General features: G+C 30.8%; 1 protein-coding gene and 1 long non-coding RNA gene across 3 annotated transcripts in view; both read right to left on the bottom strand.

Annotated features, from left to right (window-relative positions):
- Positions 1 to 10: 10 nt before the first annotated feature.
- Positions 11 to 21313, bottom strand: LOC126908354 (grpE protein homolog 1, mitochondrial). Of its 2 annotated transcripts, XM_050690352.1 has the most exons (6): positions 21032 to 21285; positions 20005 to 20155; positions 18448 to 18561; positions 15334 to 15453; positions 10355 to 10438; positions 11 to 255 (listed from the first exon to the last, which is right to left on the bottom strand). In XM_050690352.1, the coding sequence occupies exons 1-6, from the start codon at positions 21253 to 21255 to the stop codon at positions 139 to 141; spliced, it is 810 nt and encodes a 269-aa protein (XP_050546309.1). In that variant the 5' UTR covers positions 21256 to 21285; the 3' UTR covers positions 11 to 138. The 2 variants fall into 2 exon arrangements, with proteins under 2 accessions (XP_050546309.1, XP_050546310.1); XM_050690353.1 differs by lacking the exon at positions 10355 to 10438 and having other exon boundaries at positions 21032 to 21313.
- Positions 21314 to 21750: 437 nt separating this feature from the next.
- LOC126908372 (uncharacterized) overlaps positions 21751 to 22798 on the bottom strand; it is a 5788-nt gene continuing 4740 nt past the window's right edge. Inside the window, exon 3 of the long non-coding RNA XR_007704759.1 lies at positions 21751 to 22035. This is a non-coding gene — a long non-coding RNA (uncharacterized LOC126908372). The remainder of the gene's footprint in view (positions 22036 to 22798) is intronic.

The raw sequence follows: 22798 nt of genomic DNA, 5'->3' as shown, positions 1-22798 counted from the left end.
ATCCAATAAATTCTTTAAAAACTTAATATAACTTTTTATATTTTAGTAAAATCAATTACAATAAATTGAAAAATAATATTTATACACAATTTTTTTTTAATAGAACTTCTAAAACTACTGTTATACATTTTATTTATCTTATTGACTTGGATCTTTGCTAATACCTACTGCCGCTGCTCTAACGACACGGTCGTGTAACTTGTAACCTATTTGTGATACTACTACTACTAATCCTCCTTCCTTGCCTTCAACAACCTATAAAATTAAAAAAAAAATTTTTTTCAGTGTTGATTTAATAACGTTAACCACTGTTGAAAAAGTTATCACTTTTTAAAATCCTAGCGGGGTTCCTGTTATAAACAAGAAAAGTAAAAAAGATATGATAAATCCAATAATTATTTTTCTGTACAATTTGTTTTAATTTTTGGATTGTTGACTATGTTATAAGCATATTTGTTTTAAAACATTATTATTTTTATTTCAAAATAGTCATATTTTAGCCAATTTCTTACAAAAAATGTTGCTGGGTCAAAAATAATTTTAATATATGTACTCATTGAATTATAAGTATTTTAATACATAGAGTAGATATGTAGTGTAGATAACAAACAACAGTACTTAACCACTCCATGTATTAAAATGTTTATATTTCAAACTTGTATTAAAATTATTATTGACCCAGCAAAATGTTTTGTAAGAAAATGGCTAAAATATGAAACTATTGAAATTTCAAAAAAATGTATTTTTATATTTTACTTATAAGAGATAAATAATAAAAAATATGCTTTTGACAGTGTAAAAAATTCAAAAACTGTTAAAAAATGTTACAGCGTAATGATTGTTGGATCAAATTATTGGAATTGTCATATTTACTCATATTAATTGTCATAAACATTACTCGTTGTATGTACATTATACGAAATTTGGTGTCATCACATCTCAAATAGGATTAATTTTACGTCGTATGAAAAGGAATACAGCGACATCAGAATCGAAAAGCAAGGTAAGAGTCGCCTACCTTATTATTCCTATCCGTTTTTAATATTGTGCTTTGTATAATTGGTTTCCTCAAGAAAGTAAATAACTAAAAATAAACCTGCACCCAAATAGTACTGTTGTGAAAGTCGCAAGAATTTTTATCAAGTTTACTGATTAGATTACAACATTACAGTAAACAGAAAATGTAGTAGAACCAGCACAGCTGTTTAGTTGGATTTTGTTGGGTTTACTCATTTATTTTTATTCAAACGGATTTTTTCTATTGTTTTTTTCATTTATTCTTATTCAAAATAAGTGATATTATAAGCTTAAACAAAGAAGAGATTAACTCAAGCGTATGCGAACAAGATTTTTATCCCGCAGGGGAATCCACAAGGATAACGGGCCTAACAACCCCGCGGACCCTATTTATTTCAATAGGGGTGGCAACACGTACCACTGCTCTTAGCCGGTCATGACTTTGGTTAGTTGGGACCGGTAGGCCTGGGCATACCTGCTTGCTAACAGTGAATAGGCCCCCCTAACCCAGCAATACCAAGTGAAAGGGTTGCTAACTTGTTACAGGGTAGTTAGCCGAAAGGTAAAGTGACCATTGAGATCCTTTATGGCACCTGGCGCACCATAGAGTATACAGCCTTATAACAGTATTGAGCTCTGCTGTGACGGACCTTAATTTCTCGACTTTTCGTGGGAACTATATGGATAAAAACATAGAAAAACCACAAAACAACGAACTTATGACGATCAGGGATCCTACGGACAACCTGTCGGAACAAGATCGTGAACTGGCGACTCTTCGCAGAAGAATTCCAATAGGCAATACTGAACCTGCTGGTATACAAAAATAGGAAGATAACTATCTTAAGTGATAGTCAAGCGGCTTTGAAAGCACTCTAAAACGATCAGGTGAATTCAAAGCTGGTCCTCGAATCCAGGGAAACTTTAGAATCACTATCGAGGTTCAACAAAGTTACACTTACAGCGTGGGTACCGGGACACAATGGTGTCACTGGAAATGAGAATGTTGACTTTCTAGCCAGGAAAGGAGCAGAGAACACCTATGTTGGCCCAGAACCAGTGGTAGGGCTCACTGAGCAATCGCTCAAAGCGTTACCCAAGAATTGGTGCAGAGAACAACACAGGAAAATCTGGAAGTACTTGGTAGTACCTAGACAATCTAAAATGTTTATCAAGACCCCTGGTTTATTGCTAGGTGATCTTAATAGCATGACTAGACATCAAATAAGCACCCTGACTGGTCTACTGACAGGACATGGTCACCTGCTTAAGCATCTTAACGCAATGGGGGTATCGGAATCACCATTGTGCAGGAAGTGTGGAGTAGAAGAGGAAGACTCATTTCACATCATGTGCGAATGTGAAGCCTTGTCCACACTAAGATCAAACTACTTGAATAAACCATTTCCTGAAAAAGAGGATATTAAAAACCTAAAACCCAGAGAGATACTTAATTTCGCCAGAAAGACAGGACTCTTGGGTCATCTTTAGAGGTGACTTTATGGTTGGTAATGTATTAACACTTTGGTGATAACACTTAGGTGGGTAAACCAAATCAAGACAATTCGGTATGAGGTGTGCACAATGGACCAACAGGTCTGAGTGCATGGGCAACTAAAAAACTAAAACAAGATTTTTAAATGATTTAAAAGCTGAAAATCCAGATAAAATAGAAGTAGGCTTGCGTGAAGATAAGTTAGAGGATATTTGGAATGAGTATCAGCAAGTACAAGCTGAAATAGATGTACAAGAGAGTGTTGATCAAGAGGAGCAAGCTAATTATAGAGCATATTTTGAGGATTTATATTTTGATGTGCAGGTGGGAGTCATAAGAATTTTGGAGACGCAAGTAAAATAATCTTTAGTCGATTTGACGTTTAATAATTCAAATCATATCCCTACGTCCAGTCCTGCGTACATGGGTGCTAAAGTAAAGTTGCCTGAATTGTCTATTCCCACTTTCTCAGGATATTATCATTAGTGACCAACATTTAATGATTTGTTTACATCGTCGATACATCAAAATAATGTTTTATCTAGCATTTAAAACAATTTCTATTTGCGTTCTGTTTTTTCGGGTGAGGTGTTAAGCAATATTACTTGTTTGGAAACTACTGCTGCTAACTATGAAGATGCTACTAGCGCGTTATAGTAATAAAAGAACGTTGGTTTCAAAACATATAAAGGTAAAACTACGTAATCTTGTTTATGGGATTATGGTGCATATACGCGCGCTCCAAGCATTAGAGCAAAAAACAATGGAATTGGGTTCTTTATTACTTCATTTGTTATGCACTAAATTATATAAACGGCCACTTGAATTGTGGGAGGCTCAGTCAATTGATGAAAAAATATTCGAAGTATCTATATTAATCGAATTTTTGAGCAAGCGCTATCGGTGTCCAAAATTACTATCATTAATAATTGACCAGCAAATAAAAAAGATCACGGAGTTAAGTTTGCACAAGATTTATTACATTTTCCGCCGCGGAACAACGTTATCGAGGCATCATTAAGTGCTTCAGTCAATAGCACTAATAATAACAAAAGTAATGACACACCTATAACATCAAATACGCTTCCTACCAATAACGAGTCAACGACCATGACAGCCCAAGCAGTGGTTGACAAAAATAGCGCAGTGTTATTATCTACAGTGGTGGTATTAATACGTAGTGAACGCGGTGAGCAGGTCATGTGTTGTGTGTTGTTAGATTCGGGATGCGAGAGTAATTTTATCACAGAAAAAATGGTGCAATTATTAAAATTACGAAAATTCAATGTTAATCACAACGTATGTGAAATAGGTGGTATTTGTCATACTACCACAGTAACGATCAGCTCGCGTTTCGACTCATTCGAATTAACCACATCATGTCTAGTAGTAAAAAGTATAACAAAAAATATACTGTCTTCTTATTTACAGAAAAGTGTATTTAACTACCTGATAATTTGCCGTTAGCTGATCCTTCTTTTATGTTACCGTAAAAGATTAACTTTTTAATTGGTGCTCAGCATGTATGAAAATAAAATAGCTTTAACGTTGGAAGAAAAAATGTGTAATATATTGTTTAATAGAACAATTAAACGCAGCGAAGACGGCTGGTTTATAGTAAGTTTGCCCTTTAAGGATAATTTACTAAACCTAGGCGAGTCTTATAACAATGCGTTACGACGATTTCTTTTACTCAAAAAACGCCTTCAACGGAACACAAATTTAAAAAATAAGTATGTTAAGTTTTTAAGCGAATACGAAAAGTTGGTCATATGGAATGTATAGACGAAGAAAAGGAAAATGAACCGTCAAAAGTATGTTACATTCCCCACTACGCAGTACAATATTTAAATACGTTTAGTATTTGACGCGTCATGTAAAACATCCACAGGAATATCATTAAATGACGTTCTCTTTTAAGGTCCAGTTGTTCAAGACGAGTTACTTTATATTTTATCGCGATTCCGTAAATTTAATTATGTCATAACCGGTGATATAGAAAAAATGTACCGGCAAGTCTGAATAACAGATAGTCATCGAAATCACCAATGCATCTTATGGCGACCAGATCCAAGTCTGACAATAAAAGAATATAAATTAAAGACGGTAACATACAGGACGGTTCCCGCTTCATTTTTAGCCACCGCGTACCTTAATAAATTAGCTAATGATAACATAGCACAGTATCCAGAAGCTTGTCGTGATATATTGGATTGTTTTTATGTTTATAATTTCTTGGTTGGATGCGATTCCATTGAAGATATTATAAAATTATGCAATGGTGTTATAACTGTTTTATGTCAAGCATATTTTGTATTGCGAAAATGGTCTTCTGGCGAGCCTAGAGTACTAGCGGGATTAATATCCACCGTCGATAGTATTCGTGTTATCGCCAATGAGGGCGGGCTCATTACAAAAATACTCGGCCTTCAGTAGGACGCCCGAGTTTATGCGTTTTACTGCACTGTACAAAACATAAACATTACTCATCTGAAAGCAATCATACAATATTAGCATACATATCCGCTATTTTTGATCCAATAGGACTAATTGGTCCGGTTAAGGTGTTAGGCAAGTTAATCATATAGCAGTTATGGCAGCTTAAAGTGGGCTGGGGCGATGTTATTCCCGAAAAAAATTAAACTGATGGGTTATTAAATGTTAAACGGCTTGTATTTATTAACAATATTGTTATTCCTCGTTCAATTATTAATGAACAACATAATATTGAATTTAAAGTTCATGGTTTTCGGACAGCTCAAATAAAGCGTACGAAGCGGCATTGTATCTCCGTAGTATAGATAAACACGGACGTCATGCTGTTCGTTTAATATGTGCAAAATCAAAGGTAGCACCTATGAATGTTATTTCTCTGTCGCGGTTAGAATTGTGCGCCGCATTACTTCTTGCTCGTCTAGCACACAGAGTCATTTCTAAATTACAAATAGCTAATTGTAAACGTTTTCTGTTCTCCGATTCGAATATTGTCCTAGCCTGGATCGCCTCTCCATCCACAAAGTGGACAACTTTCGTGGCACATAGAATAGGAGAACCCCAACAACTTACTTCTTTAGATGAGTGGGCGCGCATAAAGTCACAAGAGAATCCTGCAGATAAAATATCCCGTGATTGTACGCCAAAAGAATTATCTAAATCCTTCTTGTGGTGGTCAGGACCGGCTTGGTTATTTAAGGATTCTACTCACTGGCAAACTACAGGTAAATCAATACCGAATGAGGTTATTCCTGAAGCTAAACGTAATTTTATTAATTTAACTAGTAGCAGAAAAGCAACAAAATTAAAAATATTTAATATTTTTAATTTTGTTGTTCTAATTATCATAAATTATTACGTGTTATCGCGTATTGCTATAGTTTTATTTATAATTCCGGACGAAAGTTGGATCGAAAAATTTCATCTTTAGAGGTCAGTGAATTAAATCAAGCGAACATGGGACTGATAAAGCATGTACAAAATGATTACCTTTTTCTGAAATAAAAAATTTAAGTCACACTATTCCTTTTGTTTCTTCTACAAGTCCATTATTTCGTCTTAGACCCTTCATGGACGAAAATGATGTTTTATGCGTAGGAGGCCGTTTAAAATATGCTGTTTCCATTAATATTTATCAGCGGCATCCGATTATTCTACCACATAAAAGCACATTTACTAAGTTGTTATTTCAACACGAACATCATATCAGTCTTTTAAAGTGGTCACCAAGCTATAATAGCGTCGATTCGTCTAAAATATTGGCCTAAAGGAAGACGTATTATTGCATGGGATGTGTTTTAGAAAATATGTAACATGCTTTCGTGGAAGCCAGTTGTAGTTCAGCCCATTATGGTCGATTTAGCAACAAACCGCGTAAAACCAGTCCCTCGTGCGTTTTATAAGTGTGGTGTAGACCTTGCAGGTCCTATAATGATTCGTAATAGTTTATTGCGAAGATTTCAACATGTAAAAAATTACATAGCTATTATTGTGTGATTTGCCACGAAGGCAGTTCACATTGAGATTGTCAGCAATTTAAGTACAAATGCGTTTCTTAATGCATTAAATCGTTTTTACAATCGTCGAGGTTAAAGTCATACTGTGTATTCATATAATGCGACGAATTTCGTTGGAGCTCAGCATCATTTGAAAGAAGTTTACGATCTATTTTATTCAAAGGAGCACCAAGACGCAATAAATACAGAGTTGTCTAAGCATGACGTTTCTACCAGCTCGTTCCACTCATTTTAGTGGGTTATGGGAGCGTGTCATTCGCTCAATGAAAACCTTATTATATATGGTAATGTGCGAGTCATATTTAACTTAGGAAGAATTAACAACAGTACTAACGCGTGCTGAAGCTTGTCTTAACTCACGACCTATAACTCCTTTATCCAATGAACCTCTTGATTTATCTTATCTCTCTCCTGGTCATTTTTTAATTGGTGACTCCCTTATGGCAGTACCAGAACCAGAGTCTAACACTAAACAATTAAATCGGTTGGCGAGATGACATCGCGTCACTCAATTATCGTTGAAGCAAAGAGTATCTTGAGAATTGGAAGAGAGGGTAAAATGGGCCAAGGAGAAAGGACCTCGCTTAAATGTTGGAACGGTTGTCATGTTGCGTGACGACAATTTTACCCCTTTGAAATGGCGTATTGTGTCAGTTCGAGAAGGAAGTGATGGAGTGGTGAGGTCGGCCTTTGTTCGAACTGTTGATGGAGAATATGAGCGGGCTGTCCGTCAATTGTGTCCTTTACCGTTTGAGGGTAATAACTCATCTCCAGTAATTTCATCCCACTAGATCGTCAAAAAATTATATAAATATGTTGTTATTATCTGTTTGTTATCCATTTATTCTGAAAATTTTAACTGTTTATGATTTATTAATATTCTATATTAACTGTCTTATTTTTGGTTTTGATAGTTTAATTAATTTATGTGTTTTTTTTTATGTACACAAAATGATTATATTTGTAGGTAAAATATTACTATTACTTTAATTATTTTTATCTTATATCAAAATAGTTATGTTTAGGGTTGTATTAAGTTTATCTTTAACTGTATACCTTAATGTATTTTTTGTTCCCTTAGTCATTTTTAAAATTTTTATTTCAAGACGGCCGGCGTGTTCGATCCATTTTCTATTTGTGCGATAATACCGTGTACATAGTGGTCTCCGACCGGTTTTCATTTTATCATTTAGTTAGGTTGCACACGGCGACCTTTACGGATATGTACGGACGGCACGTCGTAGCCGTCACGATAACGAGCGAAAAATAAAGTAAAAGTTATTTAACAAAATAAAAGCTTTATATATTGGAATTTCTTACAGTCCGCTGTTAAAATTGAGTAACCGAAACAATAGTATTTATAAACCGAATTTTTTTTTTATTTAATAGGATATGCTTTCAGATTAGTCGCATAGTTATTTCATCAAAATCGGACCAGTATTTTGTTTTTAAATTAAAACAAGTGGAAAAATATGTCGTTCAAGTAAACGAAATTAAGTATTTTTCCTGTGAATTTTCAGTGGTGTTGTGATTTTGGTTTAATTCGCTGTCAAAGATTCTTTGAGTTAGTCTTACCGTGCGCGAGTTGTTGGCGAGCGGTGTCGTGCTGTCTAATGTACTGTTGTTTAATTATTTAACGTAATTAAACTGAAGTATTTTTGTTTGCGGGTAAACTTTTCATCTATCGTAGTTTGCACCTAAAAGCCGAGGCTTTCATATCCCTATTCCGGGTTTCTGGTCTTAGCAGTCCCGTTGTATATATGGTCTCGACCTTTGAAATGAGGGGCGTAGACGGCATCGTCGACAGTGACTAGCCCAAGGTTGCTTTGGCTAACACTGGTAAATCGGAACATTTGGGAGCCCACTTCCTCGATTAGGCGTACCGGATTCAATGATGTCGGACTCGATTGGGTTTAAGTTTAGTTTTAATAGAGACACGGTGGGTCTTGTGTCCTTTTATTCACATGACTCTTAACGGTCAAAGTGTTCGCACTTTGATTTCAGCTTGGTTCCTAACCAAATCGTTGGGGCAGTCAGCGGTTTCAGATGGTGTTGTGCCGTGTATCCTAAATAACGGCTCTTTAACCATTATAGAGTAGTGGTGGCAAGCTTTTGCAAAACCCTTTAGGGGAGGTTTCCACTATACTGGATGATATGGAACTACGGTGTCCTATTGTCGTCTTACGCTCTCTTCCTTTTTGTTGTGACAGGTAAATAGCCTGCAGTGCGGTCTCCGGACTTGGTTAACCGAAGCTCTCCGCGCCAATGAGCCCGTCGATGGGAAGCCATTTCGGCTTATTATATAATATTTCAAATAATATTTGACTCGAATATGCAAAAGTCGAGCGCAGATATGTGCTGGATCAGCACGTCTTGTGCAATAGTTCATAATAGTAGTGTTTACGGTCATTAGAATAGACCCAAATGATACCCACTAAAGCTACCTTCTGGCTTCACTATCAAGTCATCACTTAATATTAAAAAAAAGCCGTCCAAAAAATTCACTAAAAAATAATAGTTGCGCTATTAAATTTGTTTTGCTGTCTGATATACCCAAAATTTCTGTTTGGATTTTTCCGTGTGGTCTTGTTACTTCCCCACCATCACATGTTCTTTCGCCATTAACGATGATAGCTTATACCGGCTGTATGATTACTGACGACGCGTCATACTCGTATTCTAAAATCCTTCCGCTACGATGTTCTACTACACGAAAAGTTATAATTACTACATTTTATTCCCCACCAAACCTGTTACATATCTGTCAAAAGGTTTTATTACAAGTAACAAACATAAAAACACTTCCTTTTTCTGTAATATGTTAATAATAAAAACATTTTTCGTCTGTTTTTTTTTTTGTAAAATTTGTTTGCTAATTTTTAAGTATCTATTCTTGTTTTATCGTTAAAAGGATAAGAATTTATAATTTATTTTTGTTCTTCTAAAAAATTTACAAACATGAACAATTACCATTTTAGTCCAAACCAAAAACTGGAAATGGAGCGCGGGCCTGTTTTTTTACCTCTAGGTATTTATGAATCGCACTAGTTCTTCATATCTATCATAAACTTCCAAAATAGTGGTTCAAAAGTTTACAAAACGGGTATTTATCCTTATTTTAAAGCTATTAAAATATATAAGTTTCTATTTAAAAAACCTAAGTTGATACTATTTAAAAGCGAGAGAAGATTATTTTTTAATTATAAAACATAGGATACTACTAACTCCGAAAAAAAAGAAATTATATTATGATTTATAATTTTAAAAATATTATGCAAGTCATAGTTAAACAGTTATCTTGCACATTAATACATTTATTATAATACAGTAGAACTCCAATTATCCGAACTCCGATCATCCGAATCGCCGATTATCCGAATCACTTTCAGAAAAAATCAGAAAAAAATTTGTCCAAAGTCCGCGGCGTCAGTGTAGGCACAACACGTGGTAAGAGTTCCCACTCCAGTTCCGGCGCATTGCAGTCACCTGTCATTGTTTATTTTGATTAGTCAGTGAATGGGTCCCGGTCCCCATTAATTCGGATAATTGGAGTTCTACTGTATATTATTACGAATTTTTCAATCAAATTCAAGCATTTAACATATCACCTATTGACAAAAATAGTAAAAAACTCATCTTTTTCCCATTTTATGGTTTTAACACAAACATATATAATATGTTATATAATAAATAGTTTCTCTAGTCTAGCGAAATGTTAATCAATAATGAAATTGAATAAATTTGTATGTTTCATATTGTTTCTTCTCGAAAATGTATTGTTTTCAACACAACACTATTCTTTGTCGATTTATTAATTATAATAAAAAATTACTTGTTCAAATAAAGCCTTGTGTGCATTAGGATCAAATTTCTCATTTAACGGGTTAATTGACACAAGACCATGTCTTTGAAATATCTAAAAATATATATAAAAACATAATATACATATATATATAAATATTTACCATTATAATTATTTTACTTATCATATCATTATTGTACTGCTAGAAATATATTCATAATTTAAAAATTCAAAAGTTTTGAAAAAGAAATGTAAATCAACGTAGATTTACATATACAAAAAAATGGGTTTTTAAGGAGAAAATGTCCTTTTTGATCGCATGGAAATTTGCTTGTAGATGTTCGGTAAAAATTTTGAGATACTGATTTTTAATTTTGAATAATCAATTAAGATAGTATTTCTTTGTATGTGCGTTTCTTAAAATGCATGAGAGGGTAATAAAGTTTTGTATACGGAAAGAGAATTCTTTTTTGATAAGGAATTAAATTAGTTTAAATTAGTGATATTTCTGTTCAATACTATTAATATATCACAATTAATAGTGATGTTACAAAACCTGATTCCAATGTCAATCATTTTCATATGGAACATTTTTTTTATCATTATTCAACAAATTCAGCATGAAATTTGATTATATTAGTTCGATTTTCAAAGCAAAATTTTGGTTCAAAAATAGAACGGACTGGACATCACTACTTATTAAATATATGTTCTAATTATTATTAGACTTTAGAATATTCGTCAAAAATAATAACTAGTCCTTAAATTATTTAATTTCAATCTACGTTCATTAACTTATTCATTTTTTTTTAAGTGAACCTAGTTGTTTAAGTTATTAAATAAAATTATTTAATTCATAAATGAATAAGTTTACCTTGATGGTGTTTTTTAACCGTGAATTTTTATGATGGCCTGAACAATACCTAATTATTATCCATACATACAAAAAAATGTATGGGATTCTGTCATAGCAAAAAAATAATAACTAAAAATAGCTTAGAATTGACTTATAAAAATAAATAGATACCATATATGACTCAATTTCCCACAATTTATGATCAATCAAATAATTTTAGTAATAAATTTATTTTTGATTCCAAATTCTTGTACTTTTAATGTATAACAAATAAAATATAACAAAAGGGTTGAAATTCTTCTTAAGATGTGTTAGTTTGTTAAAGATCAGAAAACTTTAACCCTATTAAATGTAACCTAAATTTATTTTCATTCTCTTTGAATGAACTTGAATCTGTTGATTTCATTCCAATGTCTGCATTAAATTATTACCAAATTGGGTGCCTTAAAAAAATGAAACTAAGATAAAACTTTGAGAAAATATTAAAAAATAAATAATGGTAAAATAAAAATAAACACTCCATGTATTGAAACAGAGTTGTTTAACTAGGATTTACAAAAACTTTTTAAAAGAAATAACAATCTAATTTTAAATATCACATAGTTTTTAGTTTGTGTTAAAAATTGAAACATTCCGTTAAGATGACTTCATTACAAAATACTTCATTTTCTTTCTCATGAATTTTCTTTAATGGTAGGTATTATACATTTCTAGTAATTTATAACTATACAACAATGTTCAACTGAAACTTAAATTGTAGTTGGAATTCTAAATCTTCAAACCTTTTAATCTCATTTTATCGCACTGCCCATTTTTTTTATATCACAATTTGTTTTTGGTAATTTTCTTTGGAATCAAAAGCCTAACACACTTATTTTAATCATAAAAATCATTTATCTTTAACTTATAATTTTCCCTGTGGATAGGGGCTATGAATACATTCACGGCTCCTCTGCCAGTCGTTAGAGGCAAATGTAAGCCGGACAACTTGTGCGGTAGCTGTTTCACCAGTCATGAGTACAGGTCTATTCAATGCTTGTAGTGTCAACGGTGTAGGGACATCACCACTTAACTCTAGGCTGGACTTATGTATGAGGAAGGAAAAAAATATAGATATAAAGTAAGAATAGGTACTTGGAATGTTGAAACATTAACTAGTAGAAGTATTGAAGAGGAGAAAAGTTAATATTTGTTGTGTGCAGGAAACTAAGTGGAAAGAAGAGAAATCAAGGGAAATAGGTGAGGGTTATAAAAAAATATTCTCTGGGAAGTATAGTACAAAGAATTGTAAAGGATAATAATAGATGAGGAGATGAAAAGTAGAGTAGTAGAAGTAGTCAGAAAAAGTGACAGATTTATGATCGTAAAATTAATATTCCAGGAAAATGTAATAAGTGCCTATGTACCACAAGTAGGATGTGATGAAATAGACAAGGAAGTGTTTTGGTGAGAGATGGATGAGGTAATGCAAGGGGTACTTAAAAATGAGGATGCAGTGATAGGTGGAGATATGAATGGACATGTAGGTAATGAGAGGAGAGGATATGAAAAACTACATGGAAAGTATGGTTTTAGTGGGAAGAATGAGGCTGAAGAAAGAATACTGAACTTTGCAGTATTGTATGATCTTTCTGTGGTTAATAGTTATTTTAGAAAGAGGGAAGAAGATTATATAACATGTAAGAGAAGAGAGGAATAGATCACAGATTGATTATTTTATTTGGAAGAGAGAGAGCGTAAAGCGAGTAAAATATTATAAAGTTATACCAGGTGAGAGTGTAACTACACAGCATAGGCTGATGGTAATGGATTTTTGGGTGTACCAGGAAAAGAATATACAAAAACAGAAGGAACACTGGAGAAAAATCGAAAATCCATTGGTGGAAATTGAAAGGCGAAAATGAAAAAGATTTTGTCAAGACGGCAAAAGAGAGGATAGTGTGAAATGTCGAGGGAGACATAAATGATGTGTAGAATAGAATTGCTAGTGTGTAAAAAATATTGCAAGAGATTATTGGTGAGAGTAGGAGAAGAATGCCAGGAAACAAGGAAACCTAGAGGTGGAATGAGGACATTAAAAAATCATAGAAAGTAAGAAAAAGCAATTCAAAGTATGGCAGAAGAGCAAAAGGAGAGAAGATTGGATAGAGTATAAAAGCTTGTGCAAAGAAGCCAAGTGTGCAGTAAGTAAGGCGAAGTTAGAGGTATGATAAGTTGTTTGATAGGCTAGGAACAAAGAAAGGAGAGAAAGAAATCTATAGACTTGCAAAAGTAAGAGAGAAAAGGACTAAAGATTATCATTATATAGGTGTATAAAAAGTGCTGATAATAGGGTACTCATGAGTGATGATGATGTGAAAAAAAGGTGGAAAGAGTATTTTGAATAATTACTGAATGGGACTATTCAAAAGAGGCGTTAGAGGGTATCTCGTGGAATGAGAGACTGATAGATTTAATTAGTGAGAAAGAGGTATGGGAGGCTGTGGCATCAATGAAAAACAATATAGCAGTAGGACCAGATGAAGTACCAGCAAAAATATGGAAAATATTGGATGGCTGAAGGGTCTTTTAAATAAAATCATATTAGAAGAGAAAATCCCAAATGAATGGAGGAATAGTATTGTGGTGTTCGTATTTAAAGATAAAGGAGACATACAGTAGTGTGGAAATTATAGAAGCATAATTCTTATATGTCATAGTATGAAAATTTGGGAAATTGTAATAGATAAGAAAATAAGAAATGACACATCGGTAGCTACACACCAGTTTGGATTTATGTATTGTAAGTCAACAATGGATCCAGTATTCTGTGTGAGACAATTAATAGAAAAGTTTAGGGAAAAGAAGAAAAAGCTGTGTATAATATTTATAAATTTGGAGAAAGCATATGATAGAGTACCGAGAGAGGTTCTAAAGTGGGCATTATTGAGAAAAGGAGTCCTGAAAAGTTACATTCATATAATAGAAGATATGTATGATGGCATTTGTACTAGGGTAAAAAGTGTAGGAGGAGTAACAGAAGGTTTTCAGTTAAGAGTAGGAGTGCATCAGGGTTCTGCTTTAGCCCTTACTTATTCTCTAAAGTAATGGATGAAATTACTAGAGAAATACAAGGAGAGGTGCCGTGGTGCATGTTGTTTGCTGATGATATAGTGTTAATAGGATAAAATAGGGAGGAAATTAACCGAAGGCTAGAGGTGTGGAGATCATGGTTTAAGAATAAGTAGAAGTAAGACTGAGTATATAGAGTACGAATTGACAAAGGAGAACACGAGGTAGATAAAATGAGGAGGTCAGTGACAATAGGCCAGGACGTGATTGAAGAGGTGGAGAGTTTTAAGTATTTAGGGTCAGTTATACAAAAGAGTGGTGGTATTGACGAGGATGTAAGAATTAATTTAACACAGATTTAAGTGCGGGTGGTTGAAGTGGAGAGAAGCGTCTGGCATCTTAAGCCATAAAAGAATTCCAATGAGGCTGAAAGGTAAATTCTACAAGTAGTGAGACCAGCTATGATGTATGGTTCAGAGTGTTGGGCAGTTGATAAGAAAGTAGAATAGAGAATGAGTGTAGCAGAGATGAGAATGCTTAGATGGATGAGTGAAGTGACTAGAGAAAATTAGATAAAGAACTAACATACAAAAGGGAGTATTGGTGTAACATCAATCGTAGATAAGATGAGAGAAAATAAACTTAGATGGTTTGATTACGTTATGAGTAGAGAGGAATTGGAAGTAGTAAGAATAGTTATAGAAATAAATGTTGAAGGAAGAAGAGGTAGAGGAAGACCAAAAGAGATGGAGAGATGTTATGGAATGCAATATGAGGACAGCTGATGTGAACATAGAGGATGTGGGAGATTGTGTCAAGAGAAAGTTTAGGATAAGGGTGGCCAACCCCAAGTAATTGGGATTAAAGCGAGGAAGAAGAAGAAGAAGAAGATCTTTACCTCATAATCATTCTCTCTGTTATTAATTATAGTTTCATTGCCCACTTGATTCAAATTCTCTTTAATCTAAAGCATATCATTATTAAATACTTTCCATAGTGTCTACATCACTCAATCCTACAATGACCTATAATCTACTAGGCAAACACTTAGCTCTTGCTCTTTCATTAATATATTTAATTAAATAAGAATGTAAATACTTACAGTTTGAAGTTGTGATTCTGTAGTAACTAAACCTTCATATAAATGTTTTAAATGTGGATTTCTATCTGATACTTCTTCTTTTGGTACTAGTTCAGTGGCTTTGCTAAGACTATCAGCAACCTAAAATTTAGATAATATTAAATAATAATATTGAACTTGGATCATATTTTTGATATTATTAAAAATAAGTCAAATATTTTATTATTGAACAGTGTGTACTGTCACAGGTATGATACTTGACTACAGACAACATTGTTTGATAGACAAGTGATCAATTAGTCACTATACCTCTCTGTAGCAATAAATAAAAAATTTTATTTCAACATTATATGTTCATTAGTTTTAAAATTATACATTTGGAAATAAAATTTTAATCCCTACATCATATTGAATACTGATAGGTAAATTTGAATCAAAGAGTATCTTAAAAATTTTATTTTTGAAATAGTATATTATATAATACTTAAAATACTGATAAACAAAAAACAAAAATTAAATTTCCAACCTAAAAAAGGTGTTTAACTTATAACTTTATTTAATATAAAGCCTTTCAAATACTTTAAGCTATCAAATATTAGTTAAAATATCAAATTATTAATAATAATAATAATAATAAACATAGAAGTTTATATAAAACTGATATAAACCATATAACCATTAAAGATACCCAAAAATATTGTTTACATTTTTACAAAATATTTAATTCAATAATCATTGTAAACTTGACATTTTAAGGTCATTCAATAAACTTAAAAAATAAATAGATTGAAATTTAATAATACTCTTAATAACTCGATTATGGTCAAAAAATTTTGAAAGTAAACTTAATTGTATAGTATTATATAGAACATACATTACACTACATAAACAAATATTGATTATACAGGTTATACATTATTTAAAATATAAACTCAAAATTTTTTGTCCTTTTTCTTGCCTTAATCCTAACTACTTGGGGTCGGCCACCCTTATCCTAAACTTCCACTTGACAGAATTTCCCACATCATTTACGCTCACATCAGCTGTCCTCAAATTGCATTCAATAGCATCCCTCCATCTCTTTTTTGGTCTTCCTCTACCTCTTCTTCCTTCAACATTCATTTCTATAACTGTTCTTACAACTTCCGATTCTTCTCTACTCATAACATAATCAAACCATCTAAGTTTATTTTCTCTCATCTTATCTGCAATTAATGTTACACCAATACTCCCTTTTGTATGTTCGTTCTTTATCCTATCTTCTCTAGTCACTTCACTCATCCATCTAAGCATTCTCATCTTTGCTACACTCATTCTCTGTTCTACTTTCTTATCAACTGCCCAACACTCTGAACCATACATCATACCTGGTCTCACCACAGCATGAATTATTTAAAACATGGATTCCTATAATAAACAATAATTAATACCTTTATCCATAATATGTGATTTATTTGACTATATAAAAAAATTAAGACTACTGCTATTCTTAAATATAAAAAACCCAGAACAGGGGGGTTGCTGCACAGTAGTGATGTGGCATAGTTGGATAAAGTATAATGATATCTGACAGTGATTAAAATCACTATCAAAAAAAAAAAAGCTTGGATCTAAATCTGTAGATAGTGTTTAATTTTAAAAAATAGATGGATTATTGCAAAGGCTACATAATCTGCTATTTCCTTATTAATATCCTGATTAAGATAAAGTATGTCGAATGAAAGATGTATATAAATACTACTTCTCATGTAAAAATTGTATTGATACATTTATTTTTCAAAAAGTTATAGAATAATAAAGTAAAAAATGTAAAATACAAAATTGAGAATTTTCATACAAAAATAGCATTTGGTAGCCATTTTCACCGTAAAGTCAAAATAAAGTCCAAATTTTTTTTTTTCCATAATAAAATACATTACATTAGCTTTAATTTAAGATATATATAAAAGTATCAGACTTTCCGGAACACTTTCAAAAGTTAAGTTGAAAAAGTTAATTTTTTTTAAAAATGTAGTCATATTGAATCCCTCCTGTGGGCAGATTAATTTATAAAAAAAATATGCCAAATAATAGGTAAGGACATCATGCATCAATTATAGTGATTTATTCATTTTTGAAAAAGTTATGACAGTTTTAAGTAAAAAAAATTGAAAAAATGTAGAAACTTAGCTATTTTTAAATTAGTAATTTTTTTGGAGGTTTCCTCCTTTTACGGGGAACGTTGTAAATTTTTTCAATTTTTGAGGATAATGTCATCGAATAGATACGATATGTGATCTTTTGACATATCGTTGAAAGAAATCAGTTTGGTGAGAGCTGAGAAAAAGTGGTAACAGACACAAAAATTACATTATTATTAATAAATCTAGAAAAACATAAATAAAAGAACAAAATTCACAATATTATTTTCAATTTTCAATAAAAACTGTGGTTCACACTAATAAAATCACCCTAAATGTATATTTATAATTATAATATCTAATGTCTAAATATTATTTACAAAAGCAAAATTGGGCCTTTGTATTAGATAAAAAAAAAAAAATTGTATCAAATTTTCAACGGCTTTTTTTTTGTGTTCTAGTGAAACTAGGAGATCTTGGTCTACTAGTTGGAGAAGGATATTAAAAAGAGAAATAAGAGTGAACTTCCCAGATTGTTTTATCCTTAGTTATCTTGGTATATATTTTTTAGTTATATTTGTATATAAAATGCTTATATCATATAGAACCTCTGAGTTTTTGTTCTAAGATCTGTTATTAAAAATAATCCTATCAATATTCAACAATATTTCTACAAGATCACTTATGGATGGATGTAGTAATTATTTATATAGATAAAATGAAACATTAACTATAGTGTTTCAAATCGATAAGAAATCCTACACACCATATCTTATTTTTTGAGGATTTTTCCTTATTATTATTATTTTGGCTCATAGCAAAATTATAATAAAAATTGCAAAAAAATATAATGCAAAATTTTTGCATTATAATAGTTAAAGCTTAACAGTTTTGTGAAATTATTTCTATAAGCCCTTTCTGGTTTAGTTTTCGCTTATTATTCGGAATGGTCCAAATATTAGTTCAGACAATGGCCTAATCAAGTTATAATGTCATCTATGACTATGTATCTTACATCAAGTAAATCTTTACAAAATCCTTGAATTGAATAAATTTTAGCATCTGCAATTTCTTTAATAGATCTTTTACGTATATTTTCTGATTCTGCTAAGCATCTGATGACTTTATCCTGTAAAATAAAAATAAAAAATTTATTATATAATACATATACAGACAAATATATATAAAGACTTCCTTATCTTAATTAATTTAATTATAATAGAAAATCATATGACAGGTTTAAACTGTTAATAATTTACAGGTAATTTTAATAATCATTTCTTATTTGTTAAAGAAGTGATATCGCAAAACCTTATTCTTAAAATGAAATCAAAACCATACTACTTGAATATCTAACCAAACATACAGGAATCAATTAAGGAAAAGACAATTAATTTCTTGGGAACTACTAAAAATTAAAAATTTGAGTTAAGAATAAAAAGTTTAATAAAAAAAATTCTACATTAATGGGTAGTAATATCAATGTTTCTTTATCCTTTCACAATTAAAAAACTTTTCTTTGATGGAATCCCCTTTTTTTAGTTTAATGATATGATAGAAAAAATTTGTTTTCTTGTACTATTTTTAATTTAATGAACCGTTCATCTGTTATTGCTTATTTAAGTTCAGAATTTTTTTACCAATTTTCTATTGATAATTTGGTGTTTAGCATACAGTAGTAGTCATTTCTTCATGATGTGACATAAAAAAACTTATTATTAACAATTAATTTTATTATATATGTCACTTAAGAAAGCAAGAATAGATACCAATAATAATTTAATCAAGCATATTATTCATACCTTAAGGAATGAAATTAAAAATTATTTAACTATATATAGTTTTAAAGTTTTTGGAATCATATATTTTCTTTTACAAGTATTGAAAATATTTAATATTTTTCAATAAAATAAGTGTCTTATATTTAATTTATCAATTTATATATTATTTGTTTTAATATAATTTTATTTTATATACTTATTTATATAATTTTATAATATAAGTAAAATATAAATATTTATCATATGTTGTAAATACAATTTATAAATCAATGATAGAGTAGCCAATAGTAAAATTAAAGATGCATTTTAAATATGTTAAAAAATCAATTAATTAAGTTTTTTCTTCATATAGGTATTTAAAATTTTTTTGTTAATTCTGTTGAATTATTTTAATACATACGGTTGGGTTTTTGCAAATGGCCTATATAGATTATTTAAGGGTTTATTTTATTTACCCTATTGGGTTGTTCGATATTAAAACACTAACAAAAGTTTAAAGTTTACCATGGTGTAAAAAAAATATTATATGTAATTTAATAATATAATAAAGAAATAAATAAAAATATAACAGAAGTTGATAAAATCAATTTGACCCCTTCCAATTATTTTTTTAGTTACAGACTGCCCTCTTAATAAATTACTAGTCCATTTATTTAACCTATTTTTGTATCAAACATAAATAAAAAAAATGCTTAGGCAAGGTTTTCTGATGAAATGATAATAATTTTTCACTTTAAATAAAATGAAACATAAAATATAAAAAGTTATAGAACATAAAAATATAAATATACTTTTAATTCTTCATTTTCTTCTTTTAATTGTTCATTACATTTTAAAATGTCTTCAATATTAACTTTTGCTACATCATCAGATACAGAGTCATTTTTGATAGCATCTGTTGTTTTATGACGCAATAAATTAAGACTATATGTAGTAGTTTTCCTACAAATAAAAAAATAATATAACTTTTAGAACTATTATAAGATTAAAAAAAAAAATTAAGTGTTAAGGTAACATACATTTAAAGAATCATAATTGGTGACCACAAATTTTTTTTTACTTTGTTATAAATTTATGTTTTTATTAAGTTTCCAAGAGGCAAACATAATGAGGTTATAACATATAAAGGCAATTACCTCCTGGACTGCTTTTAAAAACACTATCAATGTCTTTTTAAATAATCTGGATTGTAAAGTTATATATTTTTTTACTTAAAAGTTATTTTTTAGAATAATTTACATTTTTATTATTGGCTTTTTAGTACACACCTGTCTCTTTCTATAAAAATTCTCTACAGAATTGCTGATCCATACACCCAAAAAAAACTAAATTTAAACTTATTAAACTTATCAATAACTCGTAGTTTATAATGAGAGAATGAATATTCACCTAAATTTTTATTTATTAATGAAACTAATTACAGAATCATTCACTATTCTTTTTAAAACACATTTTAATAAACAACTCAAACGTTTTATCAAACCATACATTTATATAATATAATTTCTATTTCAATTTAACTAATTAGACATTTAATTAAAATATGTGCAACCCTAACTACACTTCGCAGTATTGGTTGGACTAATGATTAAGATCCTGGTTTATATAATTCTAATTCTCTTTCAATAACATAGCTTTTTAAATTAAAGACTTTAAAAATAAGTGTATGAGCTCCAATATTATGAAAGACAATTGAGAGGTGATCGCTGGTTGAACCAAACACATACTTACATTATTTAAAATTTACAAGTATCAAAAACATAATGACAATTATTAAAATCCCCCAAAAAAAAACATATAATTGTTTTGTCTACTCACTTCAATTCTGACAATAAAACATTACTAAATATCTGTTTCCCAATTTTGAACGAAAAATTGACAAATATAGTCATTTTAGTTTTGGAATGTGATATTTTATTATTAATTGAATTTAATACAAACAAATAATAATTGTATTTTAAAATTGCAATATATCTTATAATTCCTAGTTGATTTAGTAATACGGCATCAGAGCAACACACGAGGATTTTATCAATTATCATATATTTGGATAATGTAAACTGATTTGACGAAGTTGATAAAAAATACACTACCTGGAATTCATAGAGAAGCCGATTCAAAGAGTGATATTACTCTAGTGGACAAGTATACATATAGATAGACCACATGTGTGTGAAATTAGCAATTCCTTATCAGATATAAAACTCAAATACACCGCTAGAGGGCGTCACTTATTTACAAAATATGTTTTATTATAAAGTAGTTACGAAAAAATTCCGAAGTGTATTCTTATAAAAATTATATTCAAAAAAAAAAAAACTTATAAAATTATAGAAATTTTTATATGGCATCAGTCAAANTCAAAAAAAAAAAAACTTATAAAATTATAGAAATTTTTATATGGCATTAGTCAAAAATGGTACTAGAGTTTCCAAGTAACCCGTTTCAGAGAAATTGCTGGGCAATATCTGCGGTAATAACACTACATATTCTCCGACCTGAAAACGGTTTTTTGTACATTTGACAAAGTTCCGAGACGAGTCCAGGCAATAATTATACACCAAATTAAAGCTTATAAAATATCCTATCGAATGGCATTAGTCAAAAATGGTACTCGAGTTTCCAAGTAACCCGTAAAAGAGAAATTGCTGGGCAATATCTGCGGTAATAACACTAGATATTCTCCGACCTGAGTACGGTTTTTTGTACTTTTGACAAAGTTCCGAGACGAGTCCAGGCAATAATTATACACCAAATTAAAGCTTATAAAATATCCTATCGAATGGCATTAGTCAAAAATGGTACTCGAGTTTCCAAGTAACCTGTTTAAGAGAAATTGCTAAGCGATATCTGCAGTAATAACACTACATATTCTTCGACCTGTGAACGGTTTTTTGTACATTTGACAAAGTTCCGATACGAGTCCAGGCAATAATTATACACCCAGTGGCGGAACTACGTTTACTGAGGCCCGTGAATACAATTTTTCGGAGGCCCTATTATATCTGTAACCAAATTCAGCTGACATAGGGATTTTAGTTTATACACATTTAAAAATGTGTATATAATTATGTAATTAAATTATGTATACTGTATAGTTTATTAAGAACTTATTGAATTATAAATTGAATTAAAAAATTACAAATATGAATATACTTATACTTGAAAACTTTTTTTTCTGCTACGATCTTGAAAAAATAACTTAACTAATGACGACAAATTCAATTTTTTAGCCCGTTCATTTTCAATTGAAATCATTGCAAGGCCACTGAGCCGTGTTTAGCACATGGTGCTTCTGAGATAATTCTTTATTAATTTAAGTTTTGAGAATGTCCTCTCTGCGCTTGCCACAGTAACCGGTAATGTAAGGAACAAATAAAATGCTGTTAACAAATCTGGGAAACTAGTAATTAAATTATTATTATCAATTATTAGTAATTTAGTCATATCAAAAACGCTGCGACAAGATTTAAGCTCAGAAGCAAACAGAAATTTAAATGATTCGATTTGTGTTGTAAGTTCTGCTGGATTAAAGTCCTCAAATGCCTCTGCCAACTTTTTTGCACTCTTACCGATCTCTTCATC

Source organism: Daktulosphaira vitifoliae, unplaced genomic scaffold (assembly GCF_025091365.1).
Source record: "Daktulosphaira vitifoliae isolate Bord-2020 unplaced genomic scaffold, ASM2509136v1 Scaffold_5, whole genome shotgun sequence".
NCBI classification, from domain to species: Eukaryota; Metazoa; Arthropoda; class Insecta; order Hemiptera; family Phylloxeridae; genus Daktulosphaira; species Daktulosphaira vitifoliae.
This window is presented reverse-complemented; position numbering and strand designations above follow the sequence as displayed.

Bases quoted from the DNA above. Each gene is read 5' to 3' on its own strand.
- LOC126908354 (XM_050690352.1), bottom strand. From the start codon at position 21,255: ATGATAATTGATAAAATCCTCGTGTGTTGCTCTGATGCCGTATTACTA. The intron at 18,562-20,004 runs GTATATTTATAT...TTTATTTTACAG, and splicing joins AAGAAAATGAAGAATTAAAA to GATAAAGTCATCAGATGCTT. The intron at 256-10,354 runs GTAATTTTTTAT...TTAATTTTATAG, and splicing joins ACAAGGCTTTATTTGAACAA to GTTGTTGAAGGCAAGGAAGG.